We start from the raw sequence: 20961 nt of genomic DNA on the forward strand, positions 1-20961 counted from the left end.
TACGCTGCAGGATCTCCAATGCCCCAAGCTGCCTGTTGCTTGCACATAGCAGAGCTCTGTGGCTCCAGCATCAGAACTTCTGGATCTTATCGACAGTAGAGTTCTTCTTAAGATACGGAAACCCCTGATGTGGGGGAAAGAGCCCTGGATTTGGAGTAAATGGACCTGAGTTTGAATCTTAGCTCTGCTAACCCCTACTGAAGTGGCATTGGGCAAAATTACTTAGATACTCTGAGACCCGGTTTACTGGAGGACCCTGGGAACTGCAGGGGCAATGGGGGTAGAGCATGAGGATGGGAAGAGAGGCATCCCTTATGTGTCCCCTAAGACAGCATGGTGTAGCGGATAAAGAGTGCTGAACTTGCGGTCAAGGAGACCTGAGTTCACATCCTCCTTCAAACAACCCTGGGCACATTGATTCACATCTTAGGGCCTCAGTTTCCTCATATGTAAAATGAAAGGGTTGGACTTGATGGCTTCTAAGGTCCCCTCCAGCTCCCAAACTATGCTATTGTGGCTGGGGGCATGGCGCGACAGCTCCAGTGCCCACCCCTCTTAGGGCCCTGAGTGAAGGATGGGTTTTCTTTCTGCTGTTTTCCTTTTTGTACCTAGGGCTTCTCCAACCATGGGGGGGGCGGGGAGGGAGTTGACCCTCCAAGGTGCAACTGGGCTGGGGAGGGAAAGAGAGAGGGGGGAGAACAGGAAGGGAGCCCAACAAAACCCTCTGATGTACTCTGGACAGTATCTCAGGTTTGTGTTCGAATCCTCCCAAGGAACTAGTGGGCAGGACCCTTCCCTGTGGTGAGAACCACAGAAAGCCAGGGTTACCCCTCGCCTTCCCTCTTCCCCAGGCCCAAGGCTCACAAGCATCAGGCACTAAGATATCCCACTCAGCCACCCCAGACAGCCATGGCCAAGGTTGCACAGGAAGGTTGCCAGCACGTCCTCTGCCAGGACCTGGTCCTACCTGATGTCTGCAAGGCCAGATGAGGTGTTCTGGGGCTTCTGCCCCAAGATGGGGGAAGCTGAGGGGCCCTCTTCCATTCTCCTTCCCCCACCTTCCAAGGGCATGTCTCTCTGTTGCTACTTCACCCTACCAGAACTGATTTACTCTAACAGGCCTTCAACATGGCAGGGTAGGGTAGGGGCTAGTGTGCTGGACTTGATTGAAGTCAGGAAGCCCTGAGTTCAAATCCCACCTCAGAAAGTTACTATTGTATGACATTTATACATGTTACCTCAGCTTTCTCATCTGTAAAATGGAGGGGGGTGGGGGGAGAGTAGGATGGGGGAGGTGGACTCAGCTTGAAATTATTATCAGAGGCAGCTAGGTAGCACAGTGGGTAGAGCACCGGCCCTGGATTCAGGAGAACCTGAGTTCAAATTTGTCCTCAGATCCTTGACACTTACTAACTGTGTGACCCTGGGCAAGTCACTTAACCCCAATTGCCTCACCAAAAGAAAAAGAAATTACTATCAGTACGTTGTGCCAAGTATGATAATAATAACCCATGCATGGAACAAGGTGACAAAAGTATGCCCTCTGTGGGGAGGTGGCAGGAGAAAAATAAGGGCAAGGGCTACCCCCTTGTCAGAAGGAGACAGAGATTCCTGGCATCCCCAGGATAAGTAGAGGCTGCCACAAAAAGGGTGGGGTGTGGAAGGACAGTGCAGAATGGTGAAGAACTTCACCCCTAGCCTGTCATCTGACAGCCTTCTATTTTAACTAGTTGTTCTAGTTAGCTGTTATTTCATACTGCTGACTGCTATAAGGACTATCATATTAAATATATGAATTAAAATCTAATTTCATCAACCTGGGACAAAGCCTCAGTCACCCAATCCTAGTTATGGCTCTGATCTTGAGACTCCAAACCTCTAGAGAAAATCTAAGCTGGCTCCTTAGTGGGATTTTGTTAAAAGATATTTTCTTTCCTTGGCATCTAAGGAAGCACAGCTTTTTTTTTTAAGTGATCCCTTAAAAAAGCAATCCCTTTATTAATGACTGCATTTCTAAAAGCCACAGACAAAGTAAAGCAAAGGATCATCAGATAAATGCAGAGTTGTCTCAATGGCCAGTAAAAGATAAGTTGGAACAACAGTAACAACCAAAATCTACTTTGACCCCATGGGAATGGCTTTTATTAGCACAATGCTTTTCCTTTATCTGTATGCAGTCTCAGGCTGATGAAATTTGCAGTCATGTGTTCCATTTGGTGTCTTGTCCCAAGGTTCCCCCCAGCTCTTTTTCATGGTTGTTTTGCTACAGGTACATAAAACCCATTCCAAGACTGTCATTTTACAAAGGGATTGAAAAAAAACAAAACCAAAATCAAAGCAAAAGTGACCTCCCTGTTCAGAAAGCGGAACCCAGTGTATGTGAAGTAAACCTTGTGGTTATCTTTTCTCCGGTTTTGCAGTCTGGGCAATACGCAAGTCAGATGGCTGACCAAAGACAGCGGACTATGTCGACATCTGGAGAAGCTTTATATGAAATTCTTGGTCTACAGAAGGGGGCATCACAAGAAGAAATTAAGAAAACCTACAGGTACAGATGAGGTGCCGTGATGGCATTTCCTGTGGGGCTAGTGACTTCTACTTTGTAATTGATTTGGTGCCACTGATGAAAAAAAAATGAATCTCTGGCCTCGGGTCATTTGAATTTAGGGGCTCATGACCCAGCTGTTCTAGGACTGTTGGCAATGTCGGCAACATAAGCTCCTTGAGAATAGGGACCGTTTATTTCATTTTATTACTATTTGGATCCTCAGTATCTAGTAGAATGCATTTAATGAAGTGCTCCTTGATTAATTGATCCAGAAAAACCGGTCTCACAGTAGAACTCTGTTATAATCTCAACCTTAGAGGACAAGGATAAGGCTTGGGGGATGCCTATGCTAATAGGCATCTTAAGACAGATAGACTCTATGCTGAAGAAGCATGGTTTTCTCCCCTGTATAGTGCAATCTATGGCAGGGAGAGGCACAGCATATGGGGCTTGATTTGACACTGTGATCCAAGAACAAAATATTCCTAGATAAAAGTTAATTACATCGCCCAACAGAGGGGAGAGACAAAACAGGTGGCTTGGGGGGGGGGGAGACAGCTAGGTGGCACAGTGGATAAAGTACCAGCCCTGGATTCAGGAGGACATGAGTTCAAATCCAGCCTCAGACACTTGACATTTACTAGCTGTGTGACCCTGGGCAAGTCACTTAACCCCCATTGCCCTGCAAAAAGAATAAAATAATAATAACAAAATAGGTAGCTTGCTGCCCCCAAACCTCTAAAAGTAGCACATTATATAGGACACAATCAAAAGAGCAAAGAAATGATAACTGATTGGTTAAAACAGTAAGTTTTCCAAATAGGAGATATAGGTTGATTAAACTTCACAGAGATTAATTAAAATGTACTTCTTAGGAAACCAGAAATTAACTGAACCTTCCAAACATCAATCTTTGGGTACCTTGAAGTTTTCTGGGGTCAGTACAACCCAGGGTCCTAGTTAAGTATTAAACTAGTCTGGTATCTAAACTATACACGTCTGGTTTCTTGTCATGCAAGGCTAGATTTAAACAATGAAATAATAATCCTTCCCACAACTCAGCACTTAATAATTTTATCTAAAAATCAGTAATTAATAACTTTACCCACAACATTTAATAGCAGAGATCTTCCTAAGTTTCTCACACCCCACCTGGTCTTCCAGTCGGCTCTATCCTGACCAAAGAATGTAATATTCTGTGCTTGTGGGAGCTCTAGGGTTTGGCTATGGATGGGGAAGAAGCACTGGGGTGGGGGGGGTCAGAAGGCCCAAGTTCAAGGTCTGGCTCTGACATTTGTGAACTGTGTCACCTGGGACCAATTCTTCATCTGTAAAGTGAGGGGTTTATTCTCAGATCCTTTTCAGCACCAACATTTTGTTTTTCCTCTTAAAACCTTATTAGAATGGTTATTTTCGAATTAAACCAATTCATACTCATTACTAAAATGTTGCAAAGCATTTAAACATTTCCGGTTTCCTTGTTTTTTAAATGGGGAATTGGACTTGATGATGTCTAAGGCATCTGGCAGATCTAACAATTCTGTGATCATTTTATTTTCCTCCTTCCAGTCAGAAACCTACATTTTTTCCCCTGGCAACTCTCATTTTGGTAGTTACTGATTCACATAGAAATTAATTCACATTAGTTACCTTAAACTAATTTTAAAGTTTATTTCCCTTCAGTTTATTTGGAAGAAGGGACCTGAAGTAAATAACAAAGAATCTAGACCATTTATCTAAAGGAGATCTGGGAAGCTTCATCACTGAGAGGCAGAGGTCTGTCTCTGATAAAAACTATTGCAGTATGGTTCTGCTGACCAGCTGTGTGGGTGTAAGTGAGGAACTTAGCCCAGTTATACCTTGCTTTCTCCACTTCTAAGAAGGAAGGATCATACATCAAGAGCTGGATTGGACCTAAGAAGTCAAATAATCTGGTCCCATTTTATAGCAGAGAAAACTGAAGAACACAGGAAAGATAAATTAGTTGCCTGAGGTTGCAATAGATAGTGAGTACTAGAATTAGGGTTTAAACCCAGGGCCTCTGGCTCCCATCAGTATTGTTTCCACTATACCACATTGTTTTCAATAGGAAGCTCTCTTCCAGGTTATATTTATACATCTCAAAAGAAAGAGACAATATGTTGATCTGATCCAAGTAATTCAAAGGAAAAAAAAATCCTTGCTCTTAGCCAAAAGGCCAAAACCCAATGAATTAGGCTATAACGATGTGGGAAAAATGACTCAAACTAGAAACCAAAGATGTAACACAATTTGATCAGAAACTCCTTTCTATAGGGGCTCTGGCTTGAACTGGAGGTTTCAGACCACCATTACAAAAGGGCACAAAATGAGATCTCCACTGTGATGTGGAAAGGCCAATTAGGTTACAGAAAAAAACTGTTACAATAGCAATGATGACCCAAGTGGTTAGGGATTTTCATTTCCTGTTCCATGGATGCCTAAAGTAGAAAAAACCTTTTCTTTGTGTTTTGCTGAATCTTTCCAAAGCAAATAGCCCCTTATGTTGGGGGTTAAGGGGTTTGATACCTGTCTACTGTGGCTCTCCTATCCTGACCCACTACAAGTGACTCCCAAATCCCTGGTTTGGACCACCCTTCCATACCAACAAATCATTCCTACCCAAAGGAGTGCTTCAAAAGCAGCCCCTGCCCCTGCCCCAAACTAGCAAATGTTGATATATCAAACAATATCTTTTAAAAATCTATCTTCGGTTTCTCACTTCTTCAAGTGAATGTGACTCGTAATAGCTTTCCTTACTGTTTTTTAATAAAAAATTATGGGTCATTTCCTAATTAAGTTGCTAATTGTGCTGGGTTGTTTACAAGTTTTATTAATTACAACATAAAGTCTTTTCATGTAATTCACATCTTGCTATTAATTTTGTTTTAATATCACACAAATATTATTTTTTCCTCTGATTGGGGTAATAGTATGCTGCCAAAAGCATTCACATCTGCCTAAGTGGTACATTTGTATTCTGCTAGGTATTCATAATGTATGAGGGGGCTGAAAATCCACTGAGAATATCATTCTTACATTCAGAGATCTGGATTAAAGCAGTTGCAATATAGTAAAATTAAAAGCCAGGCAAATATAATAAAACTGCCAACTGTTTGATCCATAGGCCACTCTGCTTCCATTTAAAGTATAACTTTATTCTGTGAACTGGGATGATATCCCTGGAAACCAAGTTGGAGCACAAGATTGTCCCTTAAAACTCTGCTTGGGCTTCTGAAGAGTAGAAAGTGGAGAAGTGGGAGAAATTCAAAAAGAGATTTGTATTTCTGACTGAAAGGAGGGAGTTGTAGTAGAAAGGATTTGTACATTGGGTAGGAAGTTAGACTGGACTGACCTCTTTGTTCCCTTGCAAATGCAAATGCTCCTGATTCTGTCTCATGATTCCTGATGTACTTCTAAGATAAGGTTATGTAGGAAACCTGAAATTTCTTTTTTTTAGATGATGCTGTATGTGTTTTATTCTCTGAAAGATGGCTATGCCTCTGAATCCAAATATTCTACTTTCCTCTACCTTATAGATTTTTCTTTAGGTCTTTAATTTTCTCTGACCCTCTAAAGGTCATCTCCATAAACTATTTTCAGAGAGCAAGAAACTGACTTGCCTATTCTTCCTTCAGGGAATTTATGTAGCTAGAGGTCCCTTTTCCCCACCCTTCAGTTATTTTTAGGGAGCTAGTCTATCTACCTGAAGAATTCTTCTAGGATCATGGGGTTAGAGGTGAACAGGATCTTGGATGTTATGTAGTCTCATTTTACAGATAAGGAAACTGAAGAACAAAAATCCCAGGGTCACACAGCTAGTAAGGGGTCTGATCTAGAACTCAAACTCAAACCTTCCTATTGCCATAGAGTCTTCTGGGGGAGTAAAAGCACACATCATTTGAAACAAGATTAAATTGAGTAATCATCTGATAGCCATGGATCTCTTCTTTCCCCCCAAATGGCTTAGCTTTTAAAGCTGACCCTAGTCAGGCTAGTACCGAGTCAGTCCTTGGAATGCTAATTCAAAGGTCTACCTCTGAAGAGGGAAAAAGAAAAGGTAATAAAGGATAATAAAGATAATAAGGGAATGTTTTTTAAAGAACTTTGAGCCTTTTTGTGGATAAAAAGCACAAGACAGATAGGAGATACTATTAATGAGCAGATCTATGTAATATTTCCATGATCTCTTGTGTTTTAGCACACTGCTTCAATGTGTAGTATAAAGCTGAGTTTTCGTCCAGTGTCATATGACCCATGATGGCTGGGTAGTTGACAGTCTAGGAGACTTTATTATGAAATAAATTCCTCTTTTGGATTTCTAAGATCCTTAAACCAATTGCTAATATAATCCCAATATCTCATTAATAGCATCATCTCATTTAATCTTCTCAACAGTGGAATTACTTGGGAGCAGACATCACGTTTCATCCTTGGGTTTGGTGGGTGTTATACAAGGAGACTCAGAAATTCCTCCAAGTCTCTTTTACTCTGATTGAAATTCTTCATTTGACACAGTTTGAAATTTTTACCAAGTAGCAATTCATTTGGGTTAATGAATCCTTCATGTGCAAATATTTCATAAGACAAATACCCCTGAGAAAATTAAGGCCCACTAATCATTCACACCTTTTACTTTGTTTAATTAGATTGTCCTGCTACATGTACTGAGTTAAGACTTATAGTTTAGAGCTTTGATTAGGGAGGTGATAGAAGAGAGAGGTTATTTGGGGGCATGGGACACACTGAAGGAGAGGGAAAACCTAGAAGACAGAAAGCCAAAATCAGAGACTTTTCACACACCAGGTGCCCATGAGATTGGGAGACAGAAAATAAAGGGGATGAGAGAAGATCAAGAAAAGGCAAGTGGGAAAGCACCAAAGATAATTTTACTTCTTTCTCAGTTTTTCTGAGGCCCTACTTTCATACAGTGGCAAAAAACTGAAGCAGTGAAGAGTTGTGATTTGGTTGCTGTTGATTTTCCACTGGCCTTTGAGCTAAGACACATAGTGATTAGACAGTACAATGCATCCAAAGTTTGTTAGTCATTCTACATATGTAATTAATATTCAAATGTATGACTCAAAGGTGATTTTCAGCACAAGAAATTGATCCGATTCCATATTTTTCTTGGTAACCTGAATTTGGTAAATATTCTTGGCCCCTCTACTACCAGTCAGTAGGCCTTTAGGCAATATATGGGTCAACGGATACTTTGGCTCCATTTGATTAAATCCCTATTATACTTGTTAAGTGACACCCCATATGAAGAGGAATGCTGTGCTTTCATTCCAAAGTTAGTAGGTTGTTAATATATACCACCTGCTGCTACCTAATTATAGGCCTCAGCCAGTTAGGCAGATCTGAATACCTAGCAGTCACTAGGTTTGTCCTAGTTTCTCTAAGAATATCACAATTTCAAAGCAAAAGGCCTTTGTTTCCATCCTCTTGCTGGGTTGTGCATGGCTATAGGACACTGGCAATACCCCTTTGCTATTGTTTAGTCCAAGTCAGTTCAGTATATTGAGTGAATGACAAGGTACTGCAATTCTTCAAGAATCTGGGATTTCATCTGTGTGGGTATCTCCTCTCTGGATATAGATTGTTTCTCTCTGTCTCTCTGTCTCTCTCTCTCTCTCTCTGTCTCTCTCTTTCTGTCTCTCTCTCTCTTCCCCCTCCCTCCCTCCTTCCCTCCCTCTCTCTCTCTCCCCCTCCCTCCCACTCTCTCTTCCCCCTCCTTCTCTCCCTCCCTCCTTCCCTTCTTCCCTCCCTCTCTCTCTCTTCCCCCTCCCTCCCTCCCTCCCTCCTTCCCTCCCTCTCTCTCTCTCTCCCCTTCCCTCCTTCCCTCCCTCTCTCTCTTCCCCCTCCCTCCTTCCCTCCCTCTCTCTCTCTCTCTCTCTCTCTCTCTCTCCCTCTCCCTCTCTCCCTCCCTCCTTCCCTCCCTCTCTCTCTCTCCCCCCCTTCCCTCCTTCCCTCCCTCTCTCTCTCTCTCCCTCTCTCCTTCCCTCCCTCTCTCTCTCTCTCTTCCCCCTCCCTCCCTCCCTCCTTCCTTCCCTTCTTCCCTCCCTCTCTCTCTCTTCCCCCTCCCTCCTTCCCTCCCTCTCTCTCTCTCTCTCTCTCTCTCTCTCCCTCTCTCCCTCTCTCCTTCCCTCCCTCTCCCTCTCTCTCTCTCTCTCTCTCTCTCTCTCTCTCTCTCCCTCTCTCCCTCTCTCCTTCCCTCTCTCTCTCTCTCTGTCTCTCTCTCTCTCTCTCTCTCTCTCTCTCTCTCTCTCTCTCTCTCTCTCTCCCTCTCTCCCTCTCTCCTTCCCTCCCTCCCTCCTTCCCTCCCTCCCTCTCTCTCTCTTCCCCCTCCCTCCTTCCCCCTCTCTCTTTCTCTCTCTCTCTCCCTCTCTCCTTCCCTCCCTCTCTCTCTCTCTCTTCCCCCTCCCTCCCTCCCTCCTTCCCTCCCTCCCTCTCTCTCTCTTTCTCTCTCTCTCTCCCCCCCCTCCTCCTTGCCTTCTCTTCAGTCTCTTTTGCATGTAGGATCACAGTTCTTAAGCAAGAAGGGTCCTCACAAGCTATCTAATCCAATCCCTTCATTTTGCCAAATGTGGCTCAGGGATCCAAGGTCACCAAGGTAATTATTGCCAGAGGCAGGAATTTGAACCCAGGTCTTCTGACGCTAAAACCAGTTCCCTCTCCTCCCCCAAATGTTACCTAAAGCCTATCGTTACTTAATAAATATTGAACAAGGGGATGGAGCATTTTTATTTCATTTCAGTATAAGAGTTGAAGGTTCTTTATCCTGTCATGACATAATGTTAGGCCTTTGATGTCTGTCCTGGGTAGCTGGGTAAACCTCATGCTGAATAAACTTGACTTGCTTCCCCTACGCTGCTTGGCTTTAAGTGTCTCACCAAGTTTCATAGGGTAGCAGATAGAACAATGGATTTAAAATCAGAAGACCTGGGTTCAAATTCTAGTTTTCTCATCTATAAAACAAGAGGGTTAGACAATACCAAAGCTCCCTTCCGGCTCTAAATCTTGGCCCTTTCCTGCCTGGTATTGGGATATTGAAAAGGTGTTTGGAGAATGACATCTAGGTTACCTTGCTTCCCATACAAGGCTAATTTTGCTTCCATTTTTGATAGAGAATTGCACCTTCTGGTTCAGAACGTTTCCAACTCTTTTCATCACTCTTCACCCTGTTTCATGTTGAACTTTCTGGAAACAACAAACTAAACTTTTCTGAGGTGTCACCAAACCATGCAAAGTGTGGGAAATTCTGCTTCCACCCTGAGCAGGAAGAAATTCAATTACCATGACATCTTCCCTCCCCTGCCTGAGACAAATGTAGTCTGAGGTGTTTTTACCCATATTTATCAGTCATTATAGGTAAAGAGAGAGGCTGTTCATGAATAAAGTAGAGGTGTCAGAGGGACTCATATCCAGTGGGAAAAGGGTAAATATTTGCAAGATCAAATGATGATTCAAGCTCAGAGATTAATTTTAATTAATCCTTTATCAAGTACTAATTTGTTTCCTGAATCCTAAATGTTTCCATTAAGGAAGGAAGGATGGTACGCTGTGCTCACTCCTCTTTGAGTTCAGGTCCTTGATCTTGTCAATGCCTCTCATCCCTTTCTGTTAGTTAAGCACCAGATATAGATTATTTATTCAGTGATTCATTCATTTATTCATTCATTTATTTAGTACCTACTATGTGTCACACACAACCCTCAGTAAACTTCAGTGATATCTTATTACGTCCAGGATCAAACACAAAATTCTCTTTTTGGTTTTTAAAGCCCTGTACAACCTAGCTCCTTCCTAACTTTTCCAGGTTTCTTACACTTTACAGGAGAGTAAAGTGTATCCTCTACAATCCAATGACACTGGTCTTGCTGTTCCCCACAAACATGGCCTCTGATTCCAAGCCTTTTCACTGGTTGTCCCTATGTCTAGAATGTTTTCCTTCCTCTCTCCTGTGCCTCCTGACTTCCTTCAAGATTCAGGGTAAATTCCACTCTCTCCAAAAGACTTTTCCCATTTTCTCTACATCCCCCAATTACCATGTATATAACTTGTAGGGAAGTGGTAGGTCTTCTCTCGCTGGGTTTTGCTATCAGGGGCTGGATGATCACTTGTCCTTGACATTGTAGGAAAGTTCTGGTTGGACTAGATTGGCTTTGAGGTCCCAATTCTATGATTCTAAGTCAATGTTTACAGGTCCAAGTTGGGCAAGACAAGGGTGTACTCACATTATAAAGGCAAAGGTCAAATTCAAGTCACACACACACACACACACACACACACACACACACACACACGGGTCAGAAGACTAGAAACAATGTTTAAGGCTCCCTAGACCAAGGAGTTGGGTCTACAGAATTGTATATGTGGTATATGACTATCACCCTCTACAGGGTTTTAAGAGCCTTCTCTTAAATCGAGGTTGGGGTACTCCATGTATGAAGCAGTGTAAGGTCTAAAATTCTAGCTGTGATGTCTAAAATCTAATGAGTGGTCACCTCAAATTAGAAATGTATAGCACCAATCTTTGGGCATTAAGTATTTATTAAAGTATATTAGGGGTTAGTAAAGAGAAACATCTGGATAAAGTATGAGATCTGTCTACTCTCCCTTTTCTCCCTGTCCCTGTTGCAAAGCCAAAAGACCCTCACTTCTCTCCGGCTTCTCTCAGAAGCCCTCTGTCAAACTGGAAGCAGGGCTGTCCACACACACAGCTCCAATCTCATTGGCTGGTAGCACTGATTGACACAACTAACAGGCGGTAACTTCCGGACACCAATCTGACCTTCCGGACTCTAAGTCACATGTGTTCTCTTTTCATGGCGGAGTTTCCCTGCAGTATCTTTCTCAACAGGTTGGTAGCACTCTAATTCTCACAGCAGGTTCTCTACTTGTTGTTGATTCTACTGGACTGTATAGAAAATCTTCTAGTCATAATTCTAATATAACTCCTAAGGTGCTTCTGCTAGTCAAAGACAAAACAGCCATGTCATCAGCATGAAGGAGCATACCTGTATTCTTGGTTGTTATAGAAGTTAGATATGTCCAAGTAAACTAACAATTGAACTAAGATCTTCAGATAAAGAATTGGTGTTATGTCTATTGGGTATCAAAATAAGCCTTATGTTTGATTTGTAGTTGTCTACTATTTTGAAACAAAATGTTGGTCAGAAAATAGTTTTAAATGGGTGTGCCTTCTTGCAGCTTTTGACAGCAGAGGTGACAGTAGATAGAATGCTTGACTAGCAGTCCAGAAAGCCTGAGTTCAAATCCTGCCTCAGGCTTCTATCAGCTGTGTGACTATGAACAAGTCACTTAACTTCTTAGCCTGAGTTTCTCCATACTTAAAATGGGAATAATAATAAGCAGCACTTATTTTCCAGGTTTGTTGTGAGGATAAAAGGAGATAATTTTGTTAAGTGTTTTGCAAACCTTACAATATTATATAAATGCTAGCTATTATTATCATTATCATTCTGATGAAATTTATTTTATGTGTATATGTGTTTGTGTCTTATGGGGCAAAACAGCTTGGTCCATAATCTTAAAAACAAATGGTCATGACATCTGTGACATATTGTTACATTTATACTTTGAAAGATTGGGGCTATGGATAGTGCTTTCTTTGGTATAAACTATGGCTTCTCTGTGTTTCATGAGATGCCATGATAAAAACAAAAAAGTTAATGATGCATTACCAATCAACCCTCTGGTGGTGAAACTCTCTCTACACTTAACTAGACTGGTTCTTAGATGACAAGCACAGAGTCTGTCACCGGCCCATTCTACCTTGGTAAAACTCAGCAGAGCTTGAACTCTCTGCTGGCATAGCATCCAAGAGCCCAGCAACACTTTAGAACTAGAGCAAAGGATCAGAACAGGGCCAAAAGCCATCCCTTTCATCACATATTGAGACTTCATGTGCATCACTTTATTCCTGAGCAAAGCTTACAGCTGAACAAACCCTCAGTGATAAAGATTTTAAGAGCAGCTAAGAGGCTTTGCCGGAGGATAGCTATAGTGGATCAATGTCACAACTCATAAATCTTAATCCTCCTCATGAACAAAATGGATGAGAAATACTCTGCTTGGTTCTAGAGAGGCAGGGAGTCAACATTACTGGGAGAAAGATTTCAGCTCAATACAAAGCACAGATTCCCTAACAATTGGACTTCGGACATATGCCATCTGAAAATGGAACAGATCACCTTGTGAGGAAGTGAGGACCTCATTACTAAAGTGGGAAAACAGAACATAGACGTGCTATAGAAAGGATTAATTTATCAGGCGTGGACAAGTTGGAACAGGAAACCTCTTCATGGCCTTTCCAACCCTAGGATTCCATCCCCCAGTAAATGAAAATGATGATTGATATAAATACATGTTTCTAATATTAAATATATCATTTGTTATATTTCTCCAATTAAATAATCTTCTTCATTGGTTTGAGGAGCTTTACAATATATCATTTATTTCATTGAAATATTAATGGAAAATTCATTCTATCTCACTGAAATATTAATGTATTATGCTTCTACAAATAAATCTTCATTGTTTCAGGGAGCTTCATAACTCTCTTTTATATATGGTATGGGAATAACTGAATAAAACCTGGGATAGGACGTTCCCAAAGGACCAGTGACTGTTGATGAAGACTACCTGAAATCAACCTCCATCACTGGCACTTAAGATTTTCAAAAGTTTGGAGCTGATTTTGTCTCTGCAACATCCTACTACAAAAGATCCTGGCATGGAGTTGATTCTGGCTTCTCAAAAGTTGTGTATGTAGAACATAAGCTCTGGACGTTTTCACCAGACTGAAAAGCTTTTTAGTATAGTCCTGGCAGCAGATTACGTCTACTTTTGTGGCAGCTAGATGACATAGTGGATAGAGTTTGGGACTTCCCTCAGCCTCAGTTTCCTTAATTGTATAATGGAGACAATACCAGTACTACCTTGCAAGGGTGTTGTGAGGATAAAAGGAGGTAATATTTGCAAAGTGCTTTGCAAACCTTAAAGTGTTATGTAAATGTTAGCTATTATTAATGTAACCCCTGTCTTAAAGCCCATTGATAATGGGACTCTCTAACCTATTTGAAGGGCAGAGTGGACTTGTGGAGAGCAGAAGAGCTTCATTTCTCAGCCATTCCCCCTTTGAGGATTCTTCAAGAGGGATTCCGCCTTTGGGACTCCCCAAGTGAGAGTCTTCTTCAAGTGTGGAGTGAGCTTCCAGCTTTGAGAGAGAATAACTAACCCCACTTGGGGTTGCTAAAGGAAAAGACTCTAGGAAGACATGAAAGGATCTCACAGTCTCTATCATGTCTATTCTACAGACTTCAGAGAATTTCCCTTGGGTGAGGTCAAGGACAATCTGTTGGTTGAACTGAGTTATCTTGTTCCTAATGGGAGAGCTCTTCACTTGGTTCTGTCTGGTGTATATTTTCCTAAGTATACCTTCTCTTATTAATGTTTTGCTATGATTAGGATAAATGGGCTTTTATTGCTATGTGTGTTCATCATGGAACTGGTATTAGGGTAAGGGGTCAAGCCTTGGCTATAGAGCTTGAGAGCTTCCCTTCCACCTCAAATGACAAAGAAAACAAAAGTTAATCAGAACTTGATCATATCCCACAGATGAAAAATATTTAAGAGGGCAGATAGATATACTTCTGGCTGGTACACTTTCTCTCTGAGGAGAACAGAGTGGTAGCTTCCACAGCCAACCTTATGTTTCCTTTCCTGGAAGGAATATAAATCTTTCTTGGAGAAGGCAGAGGAGAAAGGGAAGAAAAGGCTAGAGATGTCTATTCTGCGTCCCTTCAAACTACACAAGGATAGCATCCTTACCCCACATGTGGTGGTCTTTCCTATGTATGGTGCTCTCTTTTTCCTTACATTATTATTGTTATAATTGTTTATATTTCTTTCTGAAGACAAGCTTAGATGAGTATAGATTCATCATTGGTGATTAATTCTTTGGCAATGACAAACCATGAAACAAACAAACAAATAAATAAATACAAAATATCTCAGTCCTGAGTAACTCCACTTCAGCTTCTTTTAGTGAGCTAGAAAATGGCAGAAAACTGAGCAGATGGTGATAAGAATCATCCCTTCTTGGTAGTCTATAAGCATTAACTTGGCTGTTGGTACTCTTTAAGTGTGAGATCCTTACCCATTGAACATGGAGGAATTGAAATACACGAATACTGACATTCTTGTTGTAAATAAATCAGAAGACAAAAGAAAGCTGTAATTAAATGGGAGGATGGCTCTCAGGGTTTCCTTAGAGAGACAAATTAAGGAGTTGTTGGACTTGGCTTTATTGTATATCCAAAGGCAATAAGAAGAATCCTTTCTGATCAACTGTGAAAGACTTAGCTACTCTGATCAAGACAATGATCCAAGATAATTCCCATGATGAAAAATGTTATCCACCTGAATAGAGAAAACTGATGGACTCTAAATTCAGATTAAAGCATATTTTTCTTGGGATTTTTTTGGTTTATGCTTTCTTTCACAACATGGCTAATATGGAAGTATGTTTTGAATGCCTTCACATGTATAATTGAAATCAAATTGCTTATCTTCTTAAGGAAGAGGGGCAGGAGGGAGAGAAGGGATATGGAACCCAACATTTAAAAATATGAATGTTAAAACAATCTTACACATAATTGGAAATATTTAATGAAATAAATAAAACATATATATATATATTTTAAAAAGAAGCCTCTTTCATGGGATACTTGGTCACCTCATTGCAGTGCTCATATATTTGTAAAAACATCACCTTGAAAATAATTGTGGCTTTTGCACTAACATCTCTTGCAAAGAATGAGAAGGTAGAGAAATTCTGCAGGGAGCTCAGTAAAAACATCTCAATTAAATCTGCAATACAAATGTGAGTATTTCACTGAGCATATAGTGAAAGATATGCTGAAAAACATGATTCAAGTACAGGAAATGAGGAACACCAAAGGCTCACAAACTATACAGAAATCTCAACTATTTATCATGAATACTTTCTTTGAAAAGAGAGTTGGGAATCATTGGATATGAGCATCAAACAAAATCACAAATAAAAATGAAAATGGTTATATTTGAAGAGATTGAAAGTGCTTGTTTATGAATGTGAGAATAATTTCTGAATTAGATGTTTGTGTACAGCCAGACTGTTGACTTGTTAAAGCAAAATCAATGCCAAATGAGAAGACTAAAAATGAGAATATATGCTCTCTAATTAGGGCAACTTCAACTTGATCTTTTTAAATAAATTGTGGATGCCAAAAATAGGAAATGGATAAAAAACAGATATTGATTTGGAATAGCTCCATTTCCTAAGGAAATTAACTTATACATGTCAATTCCTACAATGAGACCAAAAGTGCCTAGAAACTGCCTCATCAATCAGTAAATGTCTACTAAGTGCCTCCTATGTGCTGGACACTGTGCTAAGCCTATCCAAGCATTCACTTGATCTTCTTGCTAAGTGAAAAAATATTGGCAATTAAGATCAATAGTTCCTTAGAATACAAACTCATTTGTAAAATCCTATGGAGAAGGATGGTGGAAGATTATGAGGAGCATCATCTTATAAAGAAATGTGGTGTGCCTTGGGAAGGGAAGGGGCAAGTTTATAGAAAGCTTGGTGAAAGACATGACTAAGCCAAACAATCCCCAAAATATTCAAGAATGAAACTCAAAGGAAAACAGTGAACAGCAAAAAAAAAAAAATGGGAAAAATCTGCAAAGATTTTTTACAACAAATTTTTTCTATAAATGACAGTGGATATAACATATTTAGTCCCTAACATTGCAGTGTTGTATGAAGAAAAAGAAATTACATTAAAGAAAAAAAAAAAGAAAAAAGGAGCTAAGCTGAATTAGGTCAAGGACATAAAAAAGAAGTCTGTACTAGAGATAATGCAGTTTTGAGGGTTTCAAGGAAATTATTTTCAAGAAATCTGAAAGAAGAGAAGATATAGGAGGTTTAGAAAAAAAACTTTCAATTTTATTGTTGACCAAAAGAAAAGGCAAAACCAAGAAAATATTACTGCTAACCCAAACACCTACTTTCCTAGCTTTACAACATCTTAAAAATTCAGTATACACATTTGTAGAGGTAATCCTTCATGAAGGTAATCAAAGAGAATAATAGAGATATTTTTTTCAAATGGTATTCAATAGCAAACTGTTATCATTACAGTCACATAAATGACCAAAAGATTTGAAAAACACATAATCCCACTTTGGTTATCGTTGACTATAAAAAGGCATTTGATTAGAAAGAACAAAATGCTGCCTTAAAGTCTGTCCTCCCACAAGGTATTTCTCATGGATATATTGAAATAATTTATGATTCACTAGAAGTTGTAACAAGAGAAAACTTGATTTGACGACCCTCTGATTATAAATAAGGCATAAAACAGAGATGTATGCTCACTAAAAGCATTTCCCCCTATCCTTGGGGATGTTTAGTGTAGAGTTCAAATAGTAGTAAGATTCTTTATGGATGATAAGATTAGTTTCCCATTTTTAGAGATGACATACTACTATTATGTCAAAGCTTAGAAAATTACATACCTTGCTAAGAGACACATAATCATTTGAAGGAGTTTGGCCTATCTATACTTGAAAACCCCATTGGATGTAGAATGCCTACCATGCATTTAGATGAATAATCCTTAGATTTGGGTTATCAGTCCACACATCCTGAGAAGATTCTGCAAATGGACAATGATCTAGGCCCAGAACTGAACAACAATGGAGTGGGCTATACTGTCTTTGAGATACTGTGTAGTGCTTTTAATGACTTCAAGATGTTCTATAAATCAAAGACCTGAATTCAACATTTTAAAAATCATTATTCTTTAAATGATATTGAATGGCTATTGTAACAGAGCTTTTACCCATGGCAAATCTTTGGCTTGAGCCAAACATCAGAGAAGCAAGAGTTTTAAACACCCTTGGGATACCACAAATAACATCTAGTAGGAGTAAAATATAACAGACCTAACCCTAAAGGAGTGGAGACAAAATCAGTCCATGTTATGCTGTGATTCATGGAATATCAGTCTCCAAAAACTGAAAGTTGAAGATCATCCAAAAAGGAGCGGAAAGATACATGGCAAGCATGAGTAGACTACAAACTATTACCAGCAAAAAATCGTTTAGAAGAGATTAAGTAAAAGACTCCATGAGGGATATGTCTAATCAGAAAAAGAGCTGTGCCGATCATGTAGCATGATCAAGGGTTAGCCCATGTTCTCCCTGTAGTGTCAAGAGATCTAGAAAACTGCTTCCAGCACATTGGATGAACCCTTTGTGGAAGATTTATAGAAGGACATGGACAAGAGTCATGCAGGATGAGAAGCAGTAAATGGATTATAAGCCTCATCATTTGAGGGAGTACCTACATGAATGAAATCCAAAGCCATCCAAGGATCCAAGTATAATTTATTACAATGATTTTTTTAAATGGTGATTACACTGGATACTTTTATTATATAGTAATCTGCATTTCTAAACATAGTGCCTGTTAAAGAGGTTAGATAGATTCCTGGGAAAATAGAGATATAAAATGATTTAATGTAACAAAGAAGTGTCACCTTCACTGCCACTAGGGGGCAGTACGTGATATTAAATACATCTGGGAAAACCAGTTGATTTTTCAGAAGACATAAAATCATTTCTGTTGTGTAAATCCATTTTATCTGACTGGATTCATGAATATGTGGATCCCAAAAACCCAAAGAAAATATTAACCATCACTGGGGATGATGCTGTTTAGGGATTACATTTGCAAATGTGATGAAATAATTGAGAAGTATGGATGTCATGGAGTATATATCACATACTCTCTGATGATTCTCAATTTAGAGATTATGTGACAAATGCTAATAGGAAAATACTTGTTAGGTAATGATATCATAACGAAGGTGTGGTTCTAATCAGATTTGAGACATAGACACTTCCCTCTTTAGCACTTCTCCCAGGTTCCTGGCCTTACTCAGGATTCGACAGGGTTCCTTGTGATTATCAAGTATACATAGAATTTAAGATGATAAAATGTAAGCTCCCTGAGGGCAGAGATTATTTTTTTTCCTTTCTTTGTATCTCCAGATCATTGCAAATAAGTAGTTGCTTAAAAAATATTTCTTGAATTGGCTTGTATATGATAACCCTGACATCCCTCTACTATCAGAAGAGTTTCTATCACTGTGGAAAAAATGGGTAGTATAGCAAGGGATGAAAAATAAAGTATGTACTCATTGGTTGGGAAATAGATGAAAAAACTATGATATAGGAATGTAATGGAATATGTGTTCAGTAAGAATTGATACCTATGATGAATACAAAAAAGTATAGAAAAGGTTGTAGGAACAGATTCAGGGTGAAATAAGTACAATTAAGAGAACAACATGTGTAATGTCTACAGCATTGTAAATATTGCTGTTCTTTAGTCTTTTTCAGTTGTTTCTGACTGTTCATGACCAAATTTGGGGTAATCTTGGCAAAGATACTAGAGTGGTTTTCTATTTCCTTCTCCAGTTCATTTTACAGATGAGGAACTGAGGCGAACAGGGTTAAGTGATTTGCCTAAGTTCACACAGTGTCTGACACTGAATTTGAATTCAGGTCTTCCTGACTTCAGGCCTGACACTCTATCCACTGTACCACCTAGGTGCCCATTGTGAATGTAAATATCATTCAAAGGAAGGAGAACTCTGAGTAACTGAAAAACCAGGGAAGGCCCTAGAGAATGGCAATGAAACATACCATCTTCCTCATGACACACGACAGGTAGAGGGACTACAAGAACAGAATATGATATATACAATATTCCCTAAATCAAGTGGGAAGTAGTTTTCTATCATAGTGACTGAGCAGAAACTATAGGTAGTTTCTTAGGAAGAAGAGCCAAGAATTCATTTTGGGCTGGGCTATGAGTTTGACCTGAGCAATGTCCTTTGATAACCTGTTGAAAACTCTATGTGAGAACGAGGCCAAAGGTGAGGGAAACAGGAGCAGGTGGGTTTAGCCAATAGTTCGCTATTCCTTTTATGGCAGATTAGGGGAATCCCAGGATCTGATTTCTTGCAGCTGTAACCCGACCTTTCTGTACTGTGTCATGTTTGTACCTTGTTCCCTTAGTTGATAGTTAAACATTTTATAAAACCCAATTCCTATTTCTATGTAAGCTAAGGGAAAGTAGGGGGCATTGATGCTGGGAAAGGCACAGTCGAGTGGTAGCAATGGGGAGATACAGAAGGAGCTGCACCCTAAGAGTTTTATGGGGTACAGTGGTTAAAGGTCATAAAATCATCATTGGATTGAGTGATAATAAAATTAGAACTGGAAAAAACCTTGGAGATTATACAGTGCAATCCCCTTATTCTAATAATTATAATGACACAATAACAACAGTAGCAACAGATATTTATATAGTGTTTAAGTTTAAAAAGTGTTTTTGTCAGCACTGGCCTTGGATTCAAGAGGACCTGAGTTCAAATCCGGCCTCAGACACTTGACACTTACTAGCTGTGTGACCCTGGGCAAGTCACTTAACCCCAATTGCCTCACCAAAAAAAATGTGGTTTTGTCCATTATCTTGCTTGATCCTCATAATGGTTCTATGAGGTAGGAATTATTACTATTATAATCCCCATTTTTACAGATCAGGAAACAGGTTCAGAAAGATTAAATGACAAGTGCATGGTCACCTACTTATTATCACTTTTCATATGAGAAAACTGAGGCCTAGAGATGTAATGGAACTTCTTCAAGATCACAGAGATAATAAGTATCAGAGTCGGGAGACTGAATTTTGGAATAGCTGACTATAAAGGGAATGGAGGCAGTGGACCAGAAATTCTTCCAGTGAAACTAGAATTAGATCCAGATCTGATGGTAGTTTGTCCTCATGAGCTCCCCAACAAGGCCTGCTGTCTTCATCACCATCAATGTTATTAAGTGTCTACTCAGTACAGCTGTTGGAGCTATAAAAAAGCTAGAGTGTCTGCCTTCAAGGGGCCTTCAGTCTATCTTGGAAGACAGGCCACATAGAGGAAAAGTAACTAACAACCCAAGGTAGTCTACACTCAATGCCAATTTAGTAGTATTGACAGGAGGAAGGGATCTCTGTAGTTTGGGTTGGAAGGGCAAGACTTTATAGAATCCAGCAAAAGATGGAAGTTTTCACCCCAGCTCTGTCACTAACCAAGCTTTGTGCGCGTCATTTCACCTCTGCTGCACTCTCAGTTTTCTCTCCATGTTATGCTCCTAGGCTAGTTTTCTTTCACTCCTAAAATTATCTTGCATTTACTTATCTGGGTAAATGTATTTTCTCAGTAGACTTTAAATTCCTTCAGGCCAGGGCAGAA

General features: G+C 39.9%; 1 protein-coding gene across 1 annotated transcript in view; it reads left to right on the forward strand.

The window, feature by feature from the left end:
• Positions 1-2259: 2259 nt before the first annotated feature.
• Positions 2260-20961, forward strand: part of DNAJC5B (DnaJ heat shock protein family (Hsp40) member C5 beta) — a 46743-nt gene continuing 28041 nt past the window's right edge. Inside the window, exon 1 of the mRNA XM_043976604.1 lies at positions 2260-2548. Coding sequence (XP_043832539.1) covers positions 2442-2548 — 107 coding nt within the window. The 5' untranslated portion in view covers positions 2260-2441. The remainder of the gene's footprint in view (positions 2549-20961) is intronic.

This window comes from Dromiciops gliroides, chromosome 1, assembly GCF_019393635.1.
Source record: "Dromiciops gliroides isolate mDroGli1 chromosome 1, mDroGli1.pri, whole genome shotgun sequence".
Taxonomy (NCBI): domain Eukaryota; kingdom Metazoa; phylum Chordata; class Mammalia; order Microbiotheria; family Microbiotheriidae; genus Dromiciops; species Dromiciops gliroides.